At 47.8% G+C, this 22,968-nt stretch overlaps 1 protein-coding gene across 5 annotated transcripts in view; it reads right to left on the reverse strand.

The window, feature by feature from the left end:
- The window catches only part of Kalrn (kalirin RhoGEF kinase), a 609,660-nt gene that overhangs the window by 11,281 nt on the left and 575,411 nt on the right, over positions 1-22,968 (reverse strand). For all 5 annotated transcript variants that reach the window (XM_051149847.1, XM_051149846.1, XM_051149844.1 and 2 more), the window contains 4 exons: positions 20,276-20,399; positions 19,215-19,274; positions 2,566-2,593; positions 1,838-2,009 (listed from right to left, as the gene is read on the reverse strand). In XM_051149847.1, coding sequence (XP_051005804.1) covers positions 1,838-2,009; positions 2,566-2,593; positions 19,215-19,274; positions 20,276-20,399 — 384 coding nt within the window. The remainder of the gene's footprint in view (positions 1-1,837; positions 2,010-2,565; positions 2,594-19,214; positions 19,275-20,275; positions 20,400-22,968) is intronic.

The raw sequence follows: 22,968 nt of genomic DNA on the forward strand, positions 1-22,968 counted from the left end.
TGGGGAACAAGTAGATGAAGACACTTGAAGTGGACCTCTGGCCTTGGTATGCTCACATCTTCTCATATATGCACACATACACAGACATGCATACACACACACACACACACACACACACACACACACACTGAACTAAAAAAGGGTAAATTCCTGTGCCTACATGATAACTTTCTCCTTTGCTTCAGAACAGGGTTCAGAAACATCTCGCAGAAGGAACTGCTCTGAAAGGGTTAAATTATAGGGAGGTCAGGCCCACTCCCTTTGTGGTGGTTTGGATGAGGACAACTCTCATAGGCTTGTGTATTTGAATGATTGGTCCCCAGTTGGTGGAACTGCTTGGAAAGGATTAGGAAGTGTGGCCTTGTTGGAAAAAAGTGTGCCACTGGGGATGGGCTGCAAAAGCTCATGCCAGGCTCAATCTCCATCTCCTTTTGCCTCCTGTTTGTGGATCAGATGTGAGCTCTCAGCTACTGCTCCAGAGCCATCCATGTCTGCCTGCCTGCTGCTGTGCTCCCTGCCTTGAGGGTCATGGACTCTAACCCTCTGGAACCATAAGCTCCAACTGAAATGCTTTCTTCTATACATTACCTTGATTGTGGTGTCTCTTTACAGCAATAGAAAGACGCCATCCCTGGGATATGACGCATTCTGAGATCTCCATGACCTTTGCCAAACAGTGATTCTCACTCTGTGCTGCTCAGGCCCATGAGGTTTTATGGCCTGACCAGGCATTTCTTCTGGAAACACCAAGGAAGACGCCCCCCCCCCCCCCCCGCAAAACACACAGACACAGACACACACACACACACACACACAAAACTTAAGCAAATCAGTGAACGGTGCTAGATTCTAGGCATTTCTGTAAATGACTGCCAAGCCGTTAGAGCTCAGTACTGCTTGTCTGTTATAAGCAGCAAGGCACAGTGATGCTTAGAATTCATGAGGTGTTGATGGAACAAGTTAGCAGAATGGTTGGGAGGCAGTCAACCAAACAGCTTTTAGTGTAGGAGCACCTTGTAGCTTGATGTCCCATTGCACATTCTGAAATGCGCCTTTCCCCCCCTCTTCTCACAAAATAGTTCTTAGGTAAGGAATGAATCATATCGCTATCTCAAAGCACCCTGCCGGGCAGGAAGCATCCCGGGGTGCTCAGTTCGCATTCAGTGCTTCTGACAGATCTCCCTGGGAATCCTTGGACAGATCAGCTAACAGGATGGCTATACGGCAGGACCACAGAAGCATTTTATAAATATAGTTCAGGTTTGGCCTGTGATTCAAAGGATAATGCTTTACTTGTTTTCTGTAGGCCCAGCACAGAGTGTTTCTAGATGGTTCCTGTTAGGCTTGGGTGTGCCCACCTGGTGCTGGGCAGCACACACAATGCATGCTGGCACAGTCCAGAGGCTCCGGCTGAGGGGCCAGCAGCAGAGTGGGCAGTTGAGGCATACAGGGTACTCTGGTGTGTGGAGTTAAACTACCCATACTTTTTTTTTTTTTAAATGATGAATTTATTTGATTTGCATTGGGTTTTTTTGCTTGCGTGAGAGGGTGTCAGGTTCTCTGGAACTGGAGTTAAGACAGTTGTGAGCTGCCATGTGGGTGCTGGGAATTGAACTCAGGACCTCTGGAAGAGCAGCCAGTGCTCTTAACCGCTGAGCCATTCTCTCCAGCCCAAACCACCCTTTTAACTCAGTCTTTCTCCTAACCAAGGCTAAGTGTGTAATAGGGAATAAACACTAGGATAGCTTCTTTTGGGGTGATTAGTAACCCAGAGAGAATTTCACCCTGAATCCGGCCTCTGGGTGCTGTGGGCCCAGACACTGGGTGATCCCCTTACCAGGAGGAGATGATGTATGTGGCTGAACTGTTGTCAGTGTCTAGGATGCTCTGGTCTGGACCCTTCCAGGTGATGGTGGGCTTCGGCCGCCCACAGACTTTGCACTGCAGTATCACTGTGTCTCCAAGCAAGCAGGTGACATCTACTAAGGGCACAAGGAATTCTGGAGCCACTGCAATTGAAGTGATACACACTCGCATCACTGACAACAAACTTACTTCAGCCATTTTAGACGTGGTCGTCCCATGCCCAGAGACGATGGTGCACCATGGTTCAAATGGCCCTCGGCCTAACATTGTCTGATCTGTAGACCGAGCTGGCCCCAAACCCAGAAAGATCCACCTGCCTCTGCCGCTAGGTGCTGGGATTAAAAGAGTGCGCCACTGTGCCCACCTCTGTGTTCCTCTGTTTTATAGGAAAGTTAGAAACAAAAACAAAAGAGGGAAGAGCTCCATGACAACATGATGCAGAGGTGGCATTTGGGAACATTTCGCTATAGTCTTTGGTCTTTATACAAACATATTTATTTATTTAATCAAAGTAGAGCCCCTCACATTTATCACAAGCTGCTCTCCTTTCACTTAGTAGTTTATTTTAATGGTCTCTCCTTGTCCATAAATACAGATGCATAACCACCATTGCTTAAAGTCCCTACCTTAAAGTTAAATATTACAGAATTTATTTAGCCAGTCCCCACATTTCCAATTCTGTCCCCTTTAACAACTCACCTTCTTGGATGAAATTTGGATTTAAGATCTGGAAGGAAAAAAAAGAAAAAGAACAGAAAATTGCTTGAACCTTTACAACTTGTATGGACTTTATTGAACCAAAAGCAAGGACTGTTTGGGGCGATGACATCAGGAGCCCACCCTGTCCCAGTCATAGATTCCCTTTTCAACACTAAAGGATAGAGAATTGCTTCCTGTCTAAGATGGCTACTGGGCAGGCTTATTGCTTGCTGGTGGTTGTGGCCGCCTTTCTCCCTTCCTCTCCGTTGCCCTTCCTCCGTGTTCAACCCCACACCCCTCCCATTCGACTTGTCCTCTGTCAATACCATAACTATAATTTCCCCCACAAAATTCTGGCAGAAACAAAAGACATGAGAGCACTGAAACTGGGTCACTGCAATGAACCTACCCAGGGGGTCCTTCCAAAGGTCCCCTCCCTCCCCTATTTGACACTAAGCCATGGTTTCCTGGTTAAAGAAAAAGATCAGAAGATCCAAGCTATCTATCTGGTCCTAGTGTCACCTCTGTGGCCCTGGCCTTTGCAGGTGATGGACAAACACCTGATCTTTGTCCTACTCAAGGGACAAAGGATTCAAGCCCACCAAACGATTCTCCAAATCCAGGGCTGGTCTGAGGAGAAAGCAGCAGTCAGTACACGCAACATCTGGCCACTCTCGCCAACCGGGAAAGCGGTCCTCTCTCAATGGCTGTTCACTCTGGCCTGCCCCCATCCCTGTTGTACCACCTCTCCCCAGGCAAAGGCAAGCCCAGTTCATAAAATCTGGCTTGTGAAAAAGCTTTAGTGAAACAAGAGCCAGGTGTCACCTGCTCTGTTCGATGTGGCTGCATGCCTGCCACTTAGCATTGATTGGTACTAATTTTCTTCCTCTGTGAAGTGGAAGAAGACAAAAACACCTAGTGTGCTTTGCGAGCGCAGAGATCAGGACAGTTATGTGTGCCAAGTGCGTGTTGAATACGGAGGGCTTAGTCCCTATTCAGATAACAACGTAAAGTCTTAACGGCCTTCCTTGTGCTAGGCTGCCTGTTGAGGTGCCTAACCTCCACTACTTTATCATGTAAGGTTCTTTCCCTCCAATTGGCACGGAAAACCCACTTGCCTTTCAGAAAGAAAAGCTTAGGTGGCGCTATCTCACTGTCTCCCCGTGTCTGTCTCTGCCCTCTGGTGAACACACACAGTTTCTGCGTGTTCTCAGATAGAGTGGTGTGCAGGAGTTCTCTGGAAGGGGCTATTTGCTCCCTGGGGTTCCTCCATTGCACAGAAACTGCCCATCTTCGCAGAGATTTTTCACAACATAGGCTGTAGGCACCCTTGCAATGCTGATTCTGGAACAGTGTGGGGAACTCCAGCTTATGCAGTCTGCTCCATTAGTCTGAAAATGCCACCCTGAGCTCCTTCAAGTCAGTGGTTCCTTCTCCTTGACCAAAGCAGCTTAAAAACAGAAAGTCTAGCCAATGCCTGGACCTCAGGACAAAAGCTCCTGCCTGGCTTGGTGTGAAGTAGTGTGCAGGCATTTGCAGCAAGGGAGAGTGTGTGTGTGCTGGGGTGGGAGGGGAGGAGGAGGAGGAGGGGAGGGAAGGGATTGAACGCACAGCTTTGCACGTTAGGCAAGTGCACTGACCTAGAACCCTTTGTAACTTTATTTAAAATTTTAATGTAAGGCCTTGCCAAATTGCACAGAGCAGGCTTTGAAATAAGGCTTCTCCTGTCTCAGCTTTCTGAACACTTGGGGTTCTGGGCATGTGCCATTATGTCTGGCTGGCATTTAAACACACACACACACACACACACACACACACACACACACACACACACACACAAAGTATCCATTCTTTGAGACCTGTATACAGATATACAATGCATTCTGATCATATCACCCCACTCCGCTTCCTTCAGAACTATTTGCCACACCCCCCTCCCAACATGGTGTCCTCTTTCACAGCCTACTGAGTCCAGTCAGTGCTGTTCATGTGCATGGCACTTTGCAGGGCCATCCACAGGAGCACAGGCCGCCTACCAGGAGCCACTTTCCTGAGGACTGCCTACTCCAGCAGCCTTCAGTTGCCAAAGCTGGGTGGTGAGTCCCTCCCCTACCTATGCTGGCTTTTTTTTTGGTTTGGTTTTTTTTTGAGACAGAGTTTCTCTGTGTAGCCTTGGCTGTTCTAGACTCGCTTTGTAGACTAGGCCGGCCTTGAACTCACAGCGATCTGCCTGCCTCTGCCTCCCGAGCGCTGGGATTAAAAGCGTGTGCCACCACGCCCAGCTATGCTAGCTTTTTGATTGGCTTTGTCCTGTGCAGGGGACCACTGCTGTTGTAAAGCTATAAAAGCAATGGCGCTATGTGCCGGAAGACACTTTCTCATAGTCATTTTCCTCAACCATTGGCTCTTTTGGCTTTTACAATCTTTCTGTCCCTTTCTTCAGTGTTCCCTCTGCGGAGCGGCTGTGATGCAGACTTCTCATTTAGGGTTGAGCACTCAACAGTTAGCCATGCTCAGAACTCTAGCCAGCTGCAGGTCTCCGTCTTAACTGTCCACTTCACAAAGCAGCAGCTCTGGTGAGAATTAGAAGCTATACTCATCTGTTGGTCCCGGGAATTAGGAGGGACATTCCTTTTTTTGTTTGTTTGTTTTTGTTTCTTGAGACAGGGTTTCTCTGTGTAGCCCTGGCTGTCCTGGAACTCATTCTGTGGACCATGCTGGCCTCAAACTCACAAAGACTCTCTTGCCTCTCCTCCCGAGTGCTGGCATGAACGGTGTGTGCCGCCCCCCCCCCCCCCCCCCCCCCCAGTCCATTTTTAAAGCCCCGTTCAGACGAATTACCAGACACACTGGTCGAAGAGGCACTGGTGGATGAGCCGGTCTGTGCAAGGCAACCGATCTCCAACCTGCCCACTTCCTGTCCTGGAGGCTTTTGTGGATGCGTGGCACGTGGAAGGATGTGGTAAATAAAAGCTATTGAGTCTCACACCTAAGATCTCTCTGTGTGAAAATATTTTGTTCCGTGGTAGAGGGAAATAAAACTTTCCTCGGGGATTAACTACTGCACCAGCAGGGGGCGCCAAAGAGGTCGCACATTAATCTGCGGCCTGGTTTAGGCTAGGTAGGTGACCCCTGTCTGGACTAGTTATTTGGCAGACACAGAAAAGAAACTACGAATATTTCCAGATATTGATCATGGTTACTCAGACCTGGGCTTACAGGAGGCTTTTCTTCCCATCCAAGAAACACTGGCTGGTGTGTGTGTGGTTTTGTGGACACAGACATATGAACACATGGACTCTACTCTCTGTATTTATAAAACAATATATAGCATTTAGGTGACTTTTCCTCATCTTTTTCTTTTTTCCTTCCATCTCTCTTTCCTTCTTTTTTCGTTTTGTTTTATTTTGAGGCAGGGTTTCTCTATGTGTAGCCTTGGCTGTCCTGGACTCACTTTGTAGACCAGACTGGCCTCGAACTTACAGAGATCCACCTGCCTTCTGCCTCCAGAGAGCTGGGATAAAAGGCATGAGCCATGACTCAGTTTTCCTTTTCTTTCTTACATGGACTTTAAAATCTTCTGCAGTCAACACGTTTCACTATCATAGTATTTTGTAAAGAAAGGTGTGGTCAGACCTCATGCCCTTTAGGGCGGGAAGCACTTGCTTCCCTGTACCTCAAGACCATCCCCCAGGATCTGCTACACAATGGGGATTTGGTACATGGTGGTGAATAAATGCTTGATTCAGCTCATTTCTCCCTTGGATTTTAGGTTCATACACAGGATCTCAAAACAGGATATCTCAAAAGATATGTAAAATAATTAGTTCTGGGTTAATGTCTAATATGCGAATAGACCTTGTTTGCAAACAGAAGGAATGCAATGTTGGAAGAGTGATTTTAAAACAATGCAGTGCACAGCCTCTGAGAGTTCTAGCAGCACGAGGTGAAAGGGGGGTGGACGCTGGGAGCAGGCAGGGCCTGTAACAATGAGGTCCTGGCTCAGACGCTCTCTCTAGGCTTGGCTACCACTTTTTTTTTTTTCTTTCTGAGACAGGGTTTCTCTGTGTAGCCTTGGCTGTCCTGGACTTGCTTTGTAGGTCAGGCTGGCCTCGAACTCACAGGGATCCACCTGCCTCTGCCTCCCGAGTGCTGGGATTAAAGGCGTGTGCTGCCACCACCTGGCCTTGGCTCACTCTCAAACAGCCTGGGAATCAGTTCCATCTGTAAATTGGGGGTTATAATGCTAACATGGAAGGGTTGTCTGGATGTTGGTAAAGATTCGTCGGGCCTGCCCTTGGTAAATCGGCTGTATAGGAACGAACAAGGTAGGCAGGTGCACTGTAACCCAAAGGCATCACTACGGTGGGGAAGATGGAATTTCAGTGACATTTGCGTTCTGAATTTGGTGGATGGTAAGGACCAGCCCTTAATAGACAACAGTGCTTTGGATTCTGCTCTGTCCCATCCCCCTACCGGATCAGGACTCTAGGGGAGAAAGAACTGAGAATGCTGCCCAACAGACTCTGTTTGGTGGCCGGTACTTCCTACCATGATGGTGACCCCCAAGAGAGAAGGATATGGCGTCCCTGTCAGGAGTCTCACAGAGAACGGAACAAGTGGTGGGCTAATATATTTCGCATACACTTGAACCCAGGCCGTTTGCGTGCTTGGCAAGCACCCCACTGCTGAGCTACATTCTCAGGTCCTAGTAGGAAAAATTGAAGTGAGGCTTCAAAAGCCTACGAGAACACACCCCAGATGGCTGCACAGAGAATTTTCTTATTCCTCTTTCTCACCACAGAGCCCTAACTGTATCATGTATGCCACTGAATACATACTCTGCTTAAGAAATGACTGTTGCAAGCTGGCGTGGTGGCATATGCCTTTAATCCCAGCACTCAGGAGGCAGAGGCAGGTGGATCACTGTGAGTTCAAGTCTAGCCTAGTTTTCAAAGTGAGTCCAGGACAGCCAAAGCTACACAGAGAAACTCTGCCTGGAAAAAAGAAAGAAAGAAAGAAAGAAATGATGTGATGGTGTGAATTTTAGTGGGAATGCCGGGGAGTGGTTCAACTGTAGGTTCTTTTTTTGTTTTGTTTTTTTGTTTTCCAAGACAGGGTCTCTCTGTGTATCCTTGGTTGTCCTGGACTCACTTTGTAGACTAGGCTGGCCTCGAACTCACAGCGATCTGCCTGCCTCTGCCTTCCGAGTGCTGAGATTAAAGGCGTGTGCCACCACCGCCTGGCTCAACTGTAGGCTCTTCACGTGGAACGACCTGGGAAGCCACCCATCTTCGTTTCTTTGCTCTTTGGCTGGCCCAGGGAGGAGAACAGGTGTTGCCGACCATGGTAGTGACATCACTGATCTGGGCAGCATTATTTAATTGGTATACACTCCTCAGGAATATCTTCCTTGGATTCTCCAGAGCCCCGGAGGAACATGGAGGCAGCATTACTGATCCTCATCTCCTAAACGAGACGGGGAAGTGTAGAGAAGTCCTACGGTGGCAGACAGCTGGCTATGGGTGTCCCTGATATAGCTCAGTGTTTTGTCCATCACAGTGCAGAGTGCAGTGGGGGGTGCTTGGGGAAAGTGCTCCACTTCTTCATAGATATCAAAGGCTCGCCTGCTCGGCCGGGCTGCCTCTGTCCCATCTCTTTACAGTCCTCTATAAACGTTCCAGCAAGAACTAAGAACCTGGGCAAGATCTGCACCGGGGCGCTTCTGCTAGCTGCAGCTGTGGATCTCATCCATAGAGGAGGCTTTTCCTCATTCTACTTGCAGTAAATAAGAACGGACAGGAAATGGCCATGCCACTGCTCTCTGACTGTGGTCTACTTGGGATTGTGTTTGTCTACGGATCTCTATGGTGCCCAGACCCACGAGGACAAAGACGGTGCTGTCTTCTTCATTGTTCTTGCCTCCAAATGTAGCACAAAATTTGGCGTGTGGTGTTCTGTATTTGTCAAACCATTGACAATTTTTAGTGGTGGGATTGTAACTTAGGGGAGGTAAGATAAGAGCACAAGAAACTGTTCCCAAGAAACTGTTGTGCGGTTCATTTCTATAAACTGGACATGTGACTTCCTTCGGAATCTCCCATTGGTCAGTCCAAGTCTGTGATTCAGCCAATGGCGATCTTCTTCAACGCTCTTTCAGAGGCTGGTACCTTGGGGCCTCTGGTCATGAGCTGCATCATAGCATTTTATCTGCATTTTATCCATATTGCATACGCACCCTCAGTAGATGGTAACCCTTATGTGTTTTACATACCATCAGGAACACCAGTCACGGTGTTAAAAATAGCCCCTTTGGTAGAACAGGTCAAAAAGTTGTTGAGTCAGGTTAATTGAGGTCACTCAATTACTAGACAAGGCTTTGGGTCTCCTGGCTGTTCTGTCTACTAACTGTTGTTGATGCCTGCATGGACCTGAGGTTCTTCGCTTTTTTTTTTGGTTTGGTTTGGTTTGGTTTGGTTTTCGAGTCAGGGTTTCTCTGTGTAGCCTTGGCTGTCCTGGACTCTCTTTGTAGACCAAGCTGGCCTCGAACTCACACCGATCCACCTGCCTCTGCCTCCCTGAGAGCCGGGATTAAAAGTGTGCGCCACCACCGCCAAGCAAGTCTCAGGTATTTCTTGAAATTCAATCTTCCCCCAAACAGGTGAGCAATCAACATAAAGTGATGGATGGGAAACCATGGACAACTAGAATGTGTGTATTTGGGTCACACACACACACACACACACACACACACACACACACACACACACACACAAGAGTGAGCACGGGAGCTATGTAAAGTCAGGGGTGGGGGCAGGGATGAACTGGGGGGCAGGGAATCAGGTTTTATTTGAACAGCAGAGGGCAGCAGGTAACAGGGTTTACCTTACAAAGGAATGGCTACAGTAACTTAGGTCTTTCCTTCTAGATTTTTCTTCAAAATGGGATAGCAGCGAGTTCAGGGGGAACGTTGCAGGTAAAATAAACCAGTATTGTATAACAAACTGAGTTTGAAGGGAGCTGGAGCCTTTTTTTTTTTTCTTGCCAGTATACACGCAAGAGTCAGACTCCCAGGAAGAGGGTAAAATAATGTCTGGAAAACCGCTTGTCAACTGAAAATGACCTGACCTCATTTTTTCTAAACCCCTTATCACCCAATCACACAGCCCAAACTGCAGATGAAGGATGCTAGTGGGATGAAGATGGCAAAAGAAACTCACACTGAGTGCTCCCAGCCATCTCAGAGCTGCCCACAGGGAAACAAAACCCTGCACTCTGCACCTCCAACCCAGCTGCTTCTGTGTTTGCTTCATGTAAATCTGGGTGCAGGGAAGGGAAGCTATGCTAGGTAATACTTAGGAAACGAGCAAATCGTAAAAAGACAGTATTTTCTGGGCTGAGGTGTTGGCACAGTGGTAGAGCACTTGCCTAGTGTGCCTGAGGTCTTGGGTTCTAATCACAGCATAAAACAAAACAAAACAAAATAAAACAAAACACAAAATGTCTAAAACCTTTCCTGTGTGTGTGGTCCTGAGGTTGCGTATGACTTCTGATGTAAAGGTTGAGCTATTTGTTATTTCAATCTGACTATGGCAAATAGTTTCCCAATTTCTTTTCTTTTTTGTTTTGTTTTTATTTTTTAAATTTTTATTTATTTAGTCATTTATCTATTATTATTATTATTATTATTATTATTATTATTATTATTATTATTATTATTATTATTATTATTTTATTTTGGGTTTTTGAGATCCACCTGCCTCTGCCTCCCGAGTGCTGAGATTAAAGGCGTGTACTACCACTGCCTGGCTTATCTATTTATTTTTTAATTTAATTTAATTTTTTAAAAGACTTATTTATTTATTATGTATGCTTGCATGTACTCCTGCAAGCCAGAAGAGGGCACCATATCACATTACAGATGATTATGAGCCACCATGTGGTTGCTGGGAATTGAACTCAGGACCTTTGGAAGAACAGACAGTGCTCTTAACCACTGAGCCATCTCTCCAGCCCCTTTAATTTTATTTTTTGAGGCAGGGTTTCTCTGTGTAACCTAGATTGTCCTGGACTCACTCTGTAGAGCAGGCTGGCCTCAAACTCACAAAGATCCACCTGCCTCTGCCTCTCGAGTGCTGGGATTAAAGGCATTCACCATGACCTGGCTTCAAATCATTTTTAAAAAGTGTGTGTGGTGGTGGTGGTGGTGGTGGTGGTGGTGGTGGTGGTGGTGTGTGTGTGTGTGTGTGTTTGTGTGTGTGTGTGTGTGTGTAATGCATGTAAATACAGGGGCCTAAGAAGGCCAGAGGCATTAGATCCCCTGGAGCTGGAGTTGTTCAAACTCTAGTATTTAGCTTTCCAGCTCCCTCCAAATCTTTTTTTTTTTAATTATGTTTTTGATTGGAGAACTTGGTCTTGATTTCATTTTTGTTTTTTCCTGTGATTTGTGTTATGAGTCACTGAGCGATGCACAGTGAGGAATGCACACTGAGCTTTGCTGGTGAGCTTTGATAGTGTAGGAATGTTTGTGTGCAGAGGTAAATGGGAGTGGTGGGTACACTCTCAGGGTACTCCTAGGTCAGTGTGGCACTTGCACGCTCATAAGTGTGCAACATAATGAAGTGGGCCAGGCCCTCAGACTAGGGTGACATGCCTCAGGACACACATGACTAAGGGTACAGCGAATGATGCTGGCCCAAGCCGCCAGTTGAGACATTTCCAATTTGACTTACTTTTGTGGCTGCAATGGCTGGGCTCCTGAGTCACTCACTGAGGAAGGGTGTGCCCGAAGACCAGCCGTCACCCCAGTAGTCAAGGGATTGTAAAAATTGTTGAAGAAATCCTCCTACAAGCTGATGTGCAACAGGAAAGGACCTGAGCTTCTGCATTCAGACTTCCTGCTTGGCACAGGTGGAGTTGAGGACAAAGGTCACCAGCAAGACCTGCTTTTGTATCGGCTGTGTGACTTTAACCTCTCTAAACTTGCTTTTTCTAACAGAGGTGATTGTTTTGTTTTGTTTATTTATTTTTTTCAAGACATGGTTTCTCTGTACACGGAGCCCTGGCTGTTCTGGAACTCAATTTAGACCAGGCTGGCCTCAAACTCACAGAGATCCTCCTGCATCTGCCTCTGGAGTGCTGGGACTGGACCAAAATGTGTGCACCACCACGCCCAGCTAAGAGGTGAGGCTTAATGCTTGTTGTCAACTTGGATTGAGACATGCCTAGGAGATTTGTATGTTATAACTCTAGCCGTGTCTGTGAGGGCACTTCCGGAGATGATTAATTAGGGCATGTGTGTGTGTGTGTGTGTGTGTGTGTGTGTGTGTGTGTGTGTGTGTGTGTATACCTGCTGTGACTGTGGGTGGCACCATCCCACAGCTCCGGGTGACAGATGGAGAAAAGGAGACAGCCCTCTAGCAGGGTCGCTCTCCATTTCCTTTCTTCCTGGCCACCATGAGTGACCAGCTTCCTATCCCCCATACTGCTGCCACCACCAGCTTCAGCATCACCTCCATCCCAGAGCATCAGGGTTGAAGGAGCAATGACGGAAACCCTGGAAGCGGTGAGGCAGAGCAATCCTTCCCTTCACAATAGTTCTTCTTGGGAACTTGGTCAGTAACAAAGCTAGCCTAGGTAAGCAACTGTGCCCTCCCTTGCTTCAGCTGAGGTCCCTCTTCAGTGGCAGAGCATCCATCCATCCTTATAGGGACTCAGAACAAATCTGGGCAGCAAGAGAGTGTCTGGTTGCCAAATCCATCAGATTCATTACAAAGCAAATGTTTTGTCAAAACAGGAGGAATGTGATGCTTTACTTTCTTTTTCTTTAAAGGGTTCTTTTCATTAATTCTGTTACTAAAATACAAAAACAGCCTTCAGTGGAAACATACTGGCTGTGTCAGGAGGTCAGGCGCCTGACTGGGGTGTGGATGGTTCATCTGTGTGGCCAGGTTGTTTTGTTTGTTTTGTTTTTCAAGACAGGGTTTCTCTGTGTAGCCTTGGCTGTCACTTTGTAGACCAGGCTGTCCTCGAACTCACAGAGGTCCACCTGCCTCTGCCTCCCTGATTGCTGGGATTACAGGTGTGTGCTATCGCACCCGGTCCTTGGTGAAGTTATTTTGAAATCCTGAATCTGGGACAAGGATACCAGTGTCTGAGGTGGGAGCGACAGGATGGCTCTTTGAGACTGGGGCATCTGGGACCCGGAATTGTGTTTTGGGAAGAAAAAAAAAAAAAAAAAAAAAAAAAAAAATGCCAGCACTCACTGTTCCCAGAACTGAGTGTGGTCACTTTCAGTTTGTTCTGTCATGGTCAGATGCGGTTCATAGCCAAGTCCTTTAGGTCTACATGGTGTCTGAAGGACTACATGTCAGCATCTAAAGGCCTGCACACTAGGGACTGTATAAGCTGCCTGCAGAGAAGCCCAGAGTTCAGCAAAGCTAATTGGCCCAAGGTCACACAGCTGCCAGTACCTAGAAGTCCAGGTTTTCTGACTCCAGTTTAGACCCATTGCCTTTCTGTGGCTCCTGTTTCTATCTGATTTCAGCCTTGAGACTGGTGCAAGGACTGCTGCAAAGGGCACCTTCTAGTTTTCTTTTCTTCTCTTCTTCCCTTTTTAAATCAGTGCATGTGTGTATACATGGTCATGAGCACGCACGTGTGCACGTGTGTGTGGAGGCCAGCGGTCAACTCTCAGCGTCTTCCTCAATTCTTCTCCATCTGGTTTCTGAGACAGGGTCTCTCACGGGACTGGGAGCCCACTGATTGAGCTCAGCTGGCTGGCCAGCAAACCCATGGATCTTCTTGTTGGTTGCCTGGGCTCTGGGATCCCTGGCGGATGCCACCATGCCTAACTTTTTACGTGGATGCTGGCGATTAAAACTCAGATCCTTGTGCTTGCATGGCAAGCGTTTTACTGACTGAATTGAAAGTTACAGCTGAAATAATTGTGTGCACGTGTTTGCCTGCATAGTTGTGTGTACGTGCGTGCCACATGCATGCCTGGTGCCCACAGAGGTCAGAAGAGGGCATCTGATCCCCTGGAACTGGGGTTATGGATCGTTGTGAGTCACCATGTGGCTTCTGGGACCCAAACTCAGGTCTTCTGGGTAAAGAGCAACAAGTACTCTTTACCTATGGGGCATCTTTCCAGCCCCAGGTTATGATTTTTTTTTTTAACTTCAATTCCATTTCAAAAAGTAAAAGAGCCGGGTGTGGTGGCACATGCCTTTAGTCCCAGCACTTGGGAGGCAGAGGCAGGCAGGTTGCTGTGAGTTCGAGGCCAGCCTGGTCTACAAAGCAAGTCCAGGACAGCCAAGGCTACACAGAGAAAGCCTGTCTTTAAAATACAAAAACAAAAACCAAACAAACAACAAAAAAAGTAGAAAAGCCGGGGAGATGGGAAGAGATGAGAGCATGCAGCATGTTTGAGATTATGGCAGAGATCCAGAAATGATGGGCAGCGATGACCTCACAACATGGGGACTGGACCTCATTCCTCCAATAGTAAGGATGCTTATTTGTGCTATGTCCATTGTAAAGTGGTAAAAAGAATACATGAAAGCCCAGGCTCCCAAGGCTCTGCTGAAAATGTTATTCTCACCCTGATCAGAAATATCCTTCCCAGTTAGCTTCCTCTTTTCAAGTGTCTTGCCATGGCACCTTCTGAGCCCTTCTCCGCCATGCTGTCCTTATCAGCTCCCTATGCTAAGTAGCTGGCAGTTGGCAGGTGAAAGAGGGTCACAGTCTGCAGGGGTGAGGGGGACTTTCTCACTCAGATGGACTAACCTCTGCTAAGAGGGCTATGAAGCTTTATTCAAGAAGTTAAAGTGCACGTAATTAATTAGGTTTGACATAAGAGCCGGGTGGCTGAGAATTCTGATTTTTTTGGAGATAAAGACCCAACTCTGGAAATTGGTTCAAACTTTTCAGCCTCATTGAGTGATTCAGAAAGGTGGTAGTGTGGGGCTGAGGAGCTGTGAAAAGCCAGGAAGGAGCTCCCCGGTTTTTCAGAGGTGGTGTGGATGTGGGAGCCTCCTAGCAGCATCTGTGAGCTCTGAAGGAAATCTAGCCCAGGTCAGAAAGGATGTGGATTTCTTAGAGACAGGCCCTGGCTGGGGGGCAGATGCAGGGCCTGGGGATCTCAGGCCCCAGGTCCCAGCTCTAGCCTGGAGTGTTGCTTGTGAGCATGGGGGGGGGGGGGGTCATGGGACTGAAGAATCTGGCAGGCAGCCACGTGGCTCTAGGCCTAGAAGAGCTGTTCCCAACAGACCCAAGTGTTTCATTTTTATCCTCATTTGGATTTTTTTTTTGCATGTAAATTTCTTTCACACATAATGTCCCCATTCACTCTGCCCCCTGCCCCCCCTCCCCGGCGCACAAGGGTGCACGGGAAAGATTAACTGCAGGCATTCATTTTAAAAACAGTTCCCCATGTGGTATGGTGACAGATGGAGATGGCCAGGCTGAGAGGGGATGCAGGGACCTTGTGCCAGCCTTGCTGTGGCTGGTTGTATGGCCTGCCTGCAGAGCTGGGAGTGCGCGTGAGAGAGAGGGGGGGGGGGGGGGGAGGAAGAGGAGCCTGTGTGCTTTACTTTCCTCTTAAGCTGTTTTCAAGGACAACCTATGTCTTGCCTATGTGGCAAGGCAAATGTATGTCCAGATAGGACGCATCCGGTGTAGACCTCAGGAAACTGTCCCTTAAAGGAGCACAGTCTCCAATTGAGAGACGGTAGAAAAAGCTGCTTTGGTGACGTCATTCTTCTGGAGGCATATGAGTCTGTTTTACAGTGTGCCCAGGATGAACACCCTGCCATCAGGTCAAGGGTGATCGGTCAGCAGGGCAGGACTCTGACATTTGAAGTCCAGGTGTGGAGCAAGCACATGGGTGCACAGTGCCAGGTTTCAGGGTCCCGGGGACAGAGGCTGAGTATAGGACCAGAGGGGGTTGCTGTTCAGCTCACAGAATACACTTCCAGAAGACAAGGGTGAGGTTGGGCCTGGGAAAGCTTTGGGAACAGGCTCCAAACTATCAGCTTAGCAGCAAGAGGCCTGTGGGAGGAGCCACAGCCCATCTGGATTTGAATTGGTCCTCAGCACGAACGCATGCACGCACGCACGCACGCACGCACGACCAGCCATTTTCTTCTACCGTCTTTGTTGCAATAAATTTTCATTGTTCATATCTTCCATATTTGGCAGCCTGAGGTTCGAGATCTTATTTGCTCTTTGTATTTGAAGTGACTAAGCCAGCATCGGAGATGACAGCTACCATCAGAGTGATGACACATTCAGAAGAGCTCGTGGACATCTGGACAAGTCAGCATGAAATGCCAAATGGCCGTGGGGCAACTGCGTTGGGCACCCTGGAGCAACTGGTGTATTCACAGCTTCCAACCACCTTCCCCCTGGATGGTTTGGGTTAACTGAACTTTCTGCCTACAGGAAGCTTTGAGCCTCAGTTATTGTACTTAAAAGCTTCCTGTTCGTGTAGCTTTGGGGCTTTATTCCGCCATCAAGAACTTCCTGACGTCTTTGCTTGGGTAGCCAGTAGCACCTCCTGTGGGTGGGGGTGGGGCGGGTGGGGGCTCTCAGTTCACAAAGAGGCTGCCCAGCTTTGAATAGTAAGAATCTTAAAAATGGGTTTACTTGCATGCAGGGCTAAGAGGGGTGTGTGTGTGTGTGTGTGTGTGTGTGTGTGTGTGTGTGTGTGTGTGTGTGTGTTTGCTCTTGAATGAGCGAATGCATGTGCTTCTTATTTAAGTATTGACTGCAGCAGCTGCCTAGCCCACTTAGCATTCTCAGTGGATGACAGTTTGCACATCCCTCTGTATTCGCCTCTTCTTTCACAGTGTGGGACTGTCACTCTTCTCTCCCTACCCTGCCAGAGCTAGACAAAGTCCCTAGTGGCCTCCGAACACAGATGCCTGGCTCCTCTCCTGTCTGGCCTTCCTCTACTTGCAGCTGACTACTTCAGCAAATGCCAGTAACACCTAGGCATGGTGGTGAAGTGCCACCTGTGCCTATGCGTTGACAGGTGTGGGACCAAGGCATGCAGGTGCCTGTCCTATGGGATGCAAGGAAAGCAGGGTCAAGAATCGCCTTCCACATCTCTAAGATACAGCTAGGCTGTGAATGCCATCACCACTTCCTGCCACAGCAGGGCCAGCGCTCTGCTGACCCACACCTGCCAGACTTGGCTCTGTGGCAGAACCCGGAGCCATAGGGGACTGTTCTATTGGGGCAGAGGTCCCATTTTCAAGTACTAGCCTCTGGCTCAGTTCAATGCAGTTGGCTTCTTCCACAGCTGCCTTATCTCTTCTTAGGCCACATGGCTACCCATGGGTTTTTTAGTTTCTTTCGTAATATGGTGGTGGACTTCTTAGAGATTACGCCAAGTAATAGTAGCAACAACAACAATAATAAGTATCTAGGTTATGGCTACACACAAGGAAGGGTTTAGGGAGAGCCTATCACTGTTATGCTAAATGGACATGTTGTCAAACTGTCTTCTAAATATTTATATTTGCAGCCAGAGATCAGTGCATCTTTCAACCTTGGCCAGAGAAGCTTCTGCTTTTTTTCCTGAGGTGTGTGTGTGTGTGTGTGTGTGTGTGTGTGTGTGTGTGTGTGTGTGTGTGTGTGTGTGTGTGTGTCCCTGCCTGCCTTGGAACTGGCTCTATAGACCAGGCTGGCCTTGAACTCACAGAGACTGACTTGCCTATTGGTGTGCACCACCAATGCCCGATAGGTAAGCTTCTCGTTTGCAGTGGGCAGTGGTTAATACATAGGTCCACAAATGACTGAAGTGCTGGGAATAAGTGTCCACGAAGTGCTCAGTCCTAATTGAGAATGTATAGCACATGTATTGTGTCCCTGTCCTGTACCCCTACCCCAAAGCATGTATAGCACATGTATTGTGTCCCTGTCCTGTACCCCTACCCCAAGGCACTGGGAACATCCTAGAAGAGGGGACAGAGAGAACATAAGATCTGGAGGATTCGGACGGAGGACCCTGGTGGATGCTGGGGACTCGATATGGCCTTTGCATCCATGAACTCACAGCTGTGGTTATCTACACAAGACTGGGCCTGACAAGATTACATCAGGAAGAGGGGAGGGGCACATAAGGCCCCACCCCTAGCTGAGGAGCTATTGTCAATACTGAGGTGGGGCTGGGGATTGCTCTTTTATTCTTCAGTCACTGGTAAATTGCCTGTGTTCCTGAGAGGAACCCTAATTAAACTCAGTGGGTATTTAAGAATAAAACAAAAACCATGAAAGAAGGAAGGTGACTTGTTGGAAAGAAAGGGGCTTGGGAGGGGGATGTAAGAGCAACGGTGGGAGTAGATGTAATAAAAAAATACATTCTATATATGCATGGAATAGTCAAAATACATTTAAAATGAGAGAAATTATTTTGCATTAGAGGAAATCTGTATTTTGAAATCGATTGCTAGGGATGGGACACAGATTTGGAGAAAGACATTTCAATCTTCCCTGAAAGTCTAAACATCAAGGCAAGCTAGCTCATGCTTGCTCTGATTCTCCAGGGTTTGTGTGGAAACCATGTAGTGACCATGCTTCTATCATTATAGACTTGGCAATGGATGGTCAAGATGGCAAGGTGCTTTCTGTGAGTTCGAGGCCAGCCTAATCTACAAACTGAGTCCAGATAGTCAAGGCTATACACACAAAAACCCTGTCTCAGAAAAAAAAAGAAGGATAAAATGGCAGGATGCTATTTCAACTCCCATACTCATGCAAACCTGAAGTGTGGGAAAGGCCCACCATGTTCTGGGAGAGAGGCTATAAGGCAGTCCTGTTCACATGGTAGCCACAGCCACTGGCCCTAGGCCCAGGGGTAGGCAAAGGGCATTAATGCCTGAGTTAATCCTCTCTTGCTTTGTTCTTTCCCTCCTTCGTTTTTTAATTTTTTTTTTCCTCTCAAGACAGGGTTTCTTTGTGTAGCCTTGACTGTCCTGGACTCACTTTATAGACCAGGCTGGCCTCGAATGCACAGAGATCCTCTGCCTCTGCCTCCCAAGTGCTGGAATTATGGGTGTGCAGCACTGTACCTGGCTCTTGCTTTGATTTTATCCAGCTGCCCATAGTAACTATGAGCCAGGTCACCCAGAGAAACCACTGAGCACTGAAGAACTAGAGCCCAGAAGACCAAGATGAAGAGAAAGGGGTACAGGAGAAGAGAAAAGAGAGCAGAGAAAACTATAAGGAGAAAAAACAAACCAAACCAAACCCAAACCACCAGGAGTCTCTTCTTCAGCTGTGACCCAACTGCCAATTGCAGCTGTTTTCTACGAAAAAGAGTATTCAAGGTTTCAAAGAATAAAGCTGCGTATTTTCTACATAGAGCCAAATCTTCCAAGGAAGGAAATATTAAGCAAGCATTTGAGAGAAAAGCACAAGGTTTTGTTTTTAAGAAGATACCAACGCAGAGTTTCCTGATCAGATAGAGGTGAACTCAGTTTTTGTTTTGTGTCGCTGTAGTTTGGATGGGACACCCCCCCCACCCACCAGACGCCCTGACATTACAGAAGCATGTCCATCTTGGCCTCTAGCAAGGTCACTGTCACAGAATATGCTGGAAAAGGCAATCATGGTAGGAAATAGGACAACATAGCTGCTTCTACCTCCATACTAGTATTAGGGTCAAGATCATCACACTCTGACTCCTCGGAACTGTTCGTCTCCTTGGTTGGCAGCATGAAGAAGGGGGGAGAAAGAGAACACAGTTAGAACACAGTAGTCTGGCTAGAGGGAGGAGACTGTCAGAGAAGCATGGGCGTGGCAAAGTGGGCGAAGAAACAACCGGTTGCCATGGCAGCAGCATGCTTTTTTTGCGGAGGGACTGTGGACACCTGCCTGTCACACCGGGGAAGAGCAATGGAAGTGAATGAAGCCTGAGTGCTGGAATTAAACTGTCCACCTGGGCTTTCTTTTCCCCAAAAGGGATCTTGAGTTAGTTTTTTGGTTGCTCTTTTTTTGGGAAGGCGACAGGACCAAGAAGAGATAATCAGTGTGTGATTTCCATTGTCCCTCGAGGCAAAGCCTTTCAGAAGGGTCACCTAACGAGGCAGATCAGACCCACATTGTCTCTAGATGGGAGAAATCAGGGTCTGCCAAGCTCATGGCTAGTGAGTTCAAAGAAACTGCTAATTTAAAAAACCAGCCTCCCTATTGTTCCCAGGCCCAGCAGAACGGAAGGCAAATGCTTAAAGGTGATGTGTGAACTCTGGGGAAAAGAAATACAACTCTATTAAGGGCGCAATGGACATTAAGTGCCAAACCTCCGCCTTCACGAGATCAGGGGTTTGGAGGGTACCCCTTTAACCTGAATGTGTTCCCCAACCTAGGCTACTGAGTGGGTATCTTTGAGAAGTTTAATATGAACCAAGCATTTCTAAGAAAAGAAGGCTGCAGATAATTTTGCTGTAAAACATCTGCTTGCTCATAAAAGAAAAGGAAAAGAGAGGTACTTACTTGAATTGAAGGTGCCGGAAGAAAAAAAACAAACAAACAAAACCCAAATTGATCTTGCATGCAAAAATCCTGCTAAACTATGCCCCCTTTGGTCCCCATACTGGGTGGTGGATAAGTAAGTAGTCAGTCCCCACCCACCCAAACTGCCTGTGAGAATGCTTCAGGGGACAGGGTGGATGAGAGGAACCCAGTTCTGGAACACCTTACTCACTTTAACAGAGACTTTGTTGCCCAGAATATCCTTGGGTTTACGAGGCCCTGTAGTTTCATTTTTACCCGTGTTCTCCACTTCTGCCCGCTTTCTCATGCGTAGAGTATGCCATGAACATGACTTCCTGTTATACCAAGAAATGCACCAATCAAAATGGCAGGACGAGGCAGAGTGAGGTGGTGGGTGGGCTCACCACCACTGCCTATCAGATGAGATGCTCCAGTGAACCCACGGAGGCGGCCCAGCTCCTGTAGTGGCTGGAGCTGTCCTCACCTCCACCTGGAAGTGAGGATGACCTCTGACCCTTTCTGGAAGGTATACCAGAAAAAGTGAAGCATTTGAAAAAAAAAGGGGGGGGGGACGGCGAGGGACCAGGTCACTAAACCCAGGCAGGATATTTTGATCATCTAAAGAAGCCTTTTAGGATTGAGGTGGTGTTTTGACAAAGGCATGGTGGATGGAGAAGGATGGAATAGGTATAGAATGGGAAAGATAAAGAAAATCTATTTTATTCTGTACAAACAAGCCACGGGCACCTTCCATAATAGCTCATGTGTAAAGAAGCCCCAACAGAATGGTTTTGAGGTTCCCGTCTTGTTATTTGGGGGATGGCACTCTTGAGCGCTGGGGAACTGCCAGGGTTTCTGAGGAAAGTGGAGGTGCGCCCTTCACATATCTGGACACTTCAGAGTAAGGTTTCAGACCGTTTCCTCCACATTACTCAGTGGTTGTGACCGTAGGGCTCTGTCAGCCACTAAAGGGTACCAGTTTCCCCAGTGGAACAAGGCCCAGTGTGTGCTCCCAATGAGGCGACAGTGGCAGTGTCCGTCTCCTACCCCACTTGGGGTCTGGGCTCCACTTTACAGTTACGTAAGACAGGCTCAGGGCAGAGCCCTTGAGTTCCATATCTGTCAGAATCAAGGACAGCAAAGGCCAAGACCCAAGCAGCCTCAGGGCCCTGAGCTTTAGCTGTATTTCATGGTCACAGGGCTTGCGTGAAGTTAGTTCTTGTCTGGAGTAAGGCCTGTATTCCCTTCTGTTTCCTGGTTAAATATGGGGCTCTGCAGGTGGGACTCCATAAAGAAAAGAACCTTCATGAAGTGAGAGGCAGGAGAGATTTAGGAGGACAATACTTAAATGCCTCCTCCACAGCATTCCAGAGCCACCAGGAGGCCAGGGAATCCAATGTACACGTCTAGAAACATCTGTCACCTAACCCACGGCCTCAACGATTAACCCGATGGCTCAGAGGTAAAGAGCGCAGGTTGCTCTTTCAAAGGTCCTGCGTTCAATTCCCAGCACCCATATGGTGGCTCACAACCATCTATAATGAGATCTGGTGTCCTCTTTTGATGTGCAGGTGTATATGCAGGCAGAACACTAGTGTATTAAATAAATCTTTAAAAAAAAAAAAAAGCGTAAACCCAATTGTGTTCTGCTATGTTCTGGGAAGTGAGATCCTTCCAAAGGCCAGAGCTTTTTCTCAGAGCCCCCCTGACCAGAAGTTCTTTAGGACTTCCCAGAGCGCCTGGCTCCAACGTCTCTACCCCAGTGTGTATCAGAAATGGAAGAGCCTCCTAGATGACACCACACTGCTGACTGCAGACTTTTGTCTCTTATCTTTCATTCCCAAATCCATGCCCCTGACTCCCCTGGGAATATCCTGAGTCAGGGAGGTCCCTGCTGAAAAGAATCCCAAGGCAGAAGGTATATGTAGTGCGCGTGTTTGTGCACGTGTGGAGTGTCACCCTCTGGGCTCCTCAGTGTGTCTGGTGAGAAATGAGAAATGTTAAAAATAGTGCAGGAGAGAGCTTGGAGGCGCTCAAGTGGCTGGAGAGGTTCAGTTTCAAATCCTTCTTCCCAGAAGACACGTCACCATGGTTTGGGGAGCTTCCATCTCTTGGTCACAAGCCCAGCGACTGATGTGGACACAGTCTTTGTGACATTTATCCTGTAGGCATACTTCTGATCCCTGTGATCATAGCAAGCCCAGGGAAGGGGTAGTGAGTGGCCTTTGCTGATTATCACAAATACCTTATTTAGTCATGGCCAACCCCTGTGAAACTGTGGCTTGCAAGGAACCCAGGGGGACCAGTGGGCACATCTATCTATCCTTTTTGTTCCTCCTCTCTCTGAGGCCAAGACATCCAAAGGTGGGGAGGACCGTGGCCTCGGTGCCTGGGCAACGAGAGCACTGTTCACTAAGGGCTACCTCTGTGAGGCTTGGCTACATCAGGGCTCTGTGGCCTTTCTGTTCTGAAATACTCATTTCTAGACTAAAAACAGGCTGGGCCTATTTCACCGTGGGGCCATTTCTGAAATCTGTGGTCACTTGGAGAGGCAAGGTGACATCTGCAGCTTCTATTCCCTGACAGAAAAGTGCCAAAGCAGAACAGTTCTGCTGGTGTCGCTGTTCCGTCACCTCACTGTAGTGTCTGGGACCCTCCTATGGGTGACCATGGGCTGTGAGAAAAGCAGGCTAATGCCACCTTATGCTAGTCATCCTTAGACACCAGCACCTCAAGGACACTCTGTCGCTGGGAACTCTCTAGACTGCATTGACTGTATTAGTCTCCTTTGCTGAAGTCTGAGAAAACCCAGAGGGGTTGTTTAGAGGAAAGGGCGGGGTCCAAGATTTAGCAACAAAGGCACTTTCTACACAGGAAAAAGCCTGCTAATGCAGTCAACCAACC

Source organism: Acomys russatus, chromosome 8 (assembly GCF_903995435.1).
Source record: "Acomys russatus chromosome 8, mAcoRus1.1, whole genome shotgun sequence".
NCBI lineage: Eukaryota > Metazoa > Chordata > Mammalia > Rodentia > Muridae > Acomys > Acomys russatus.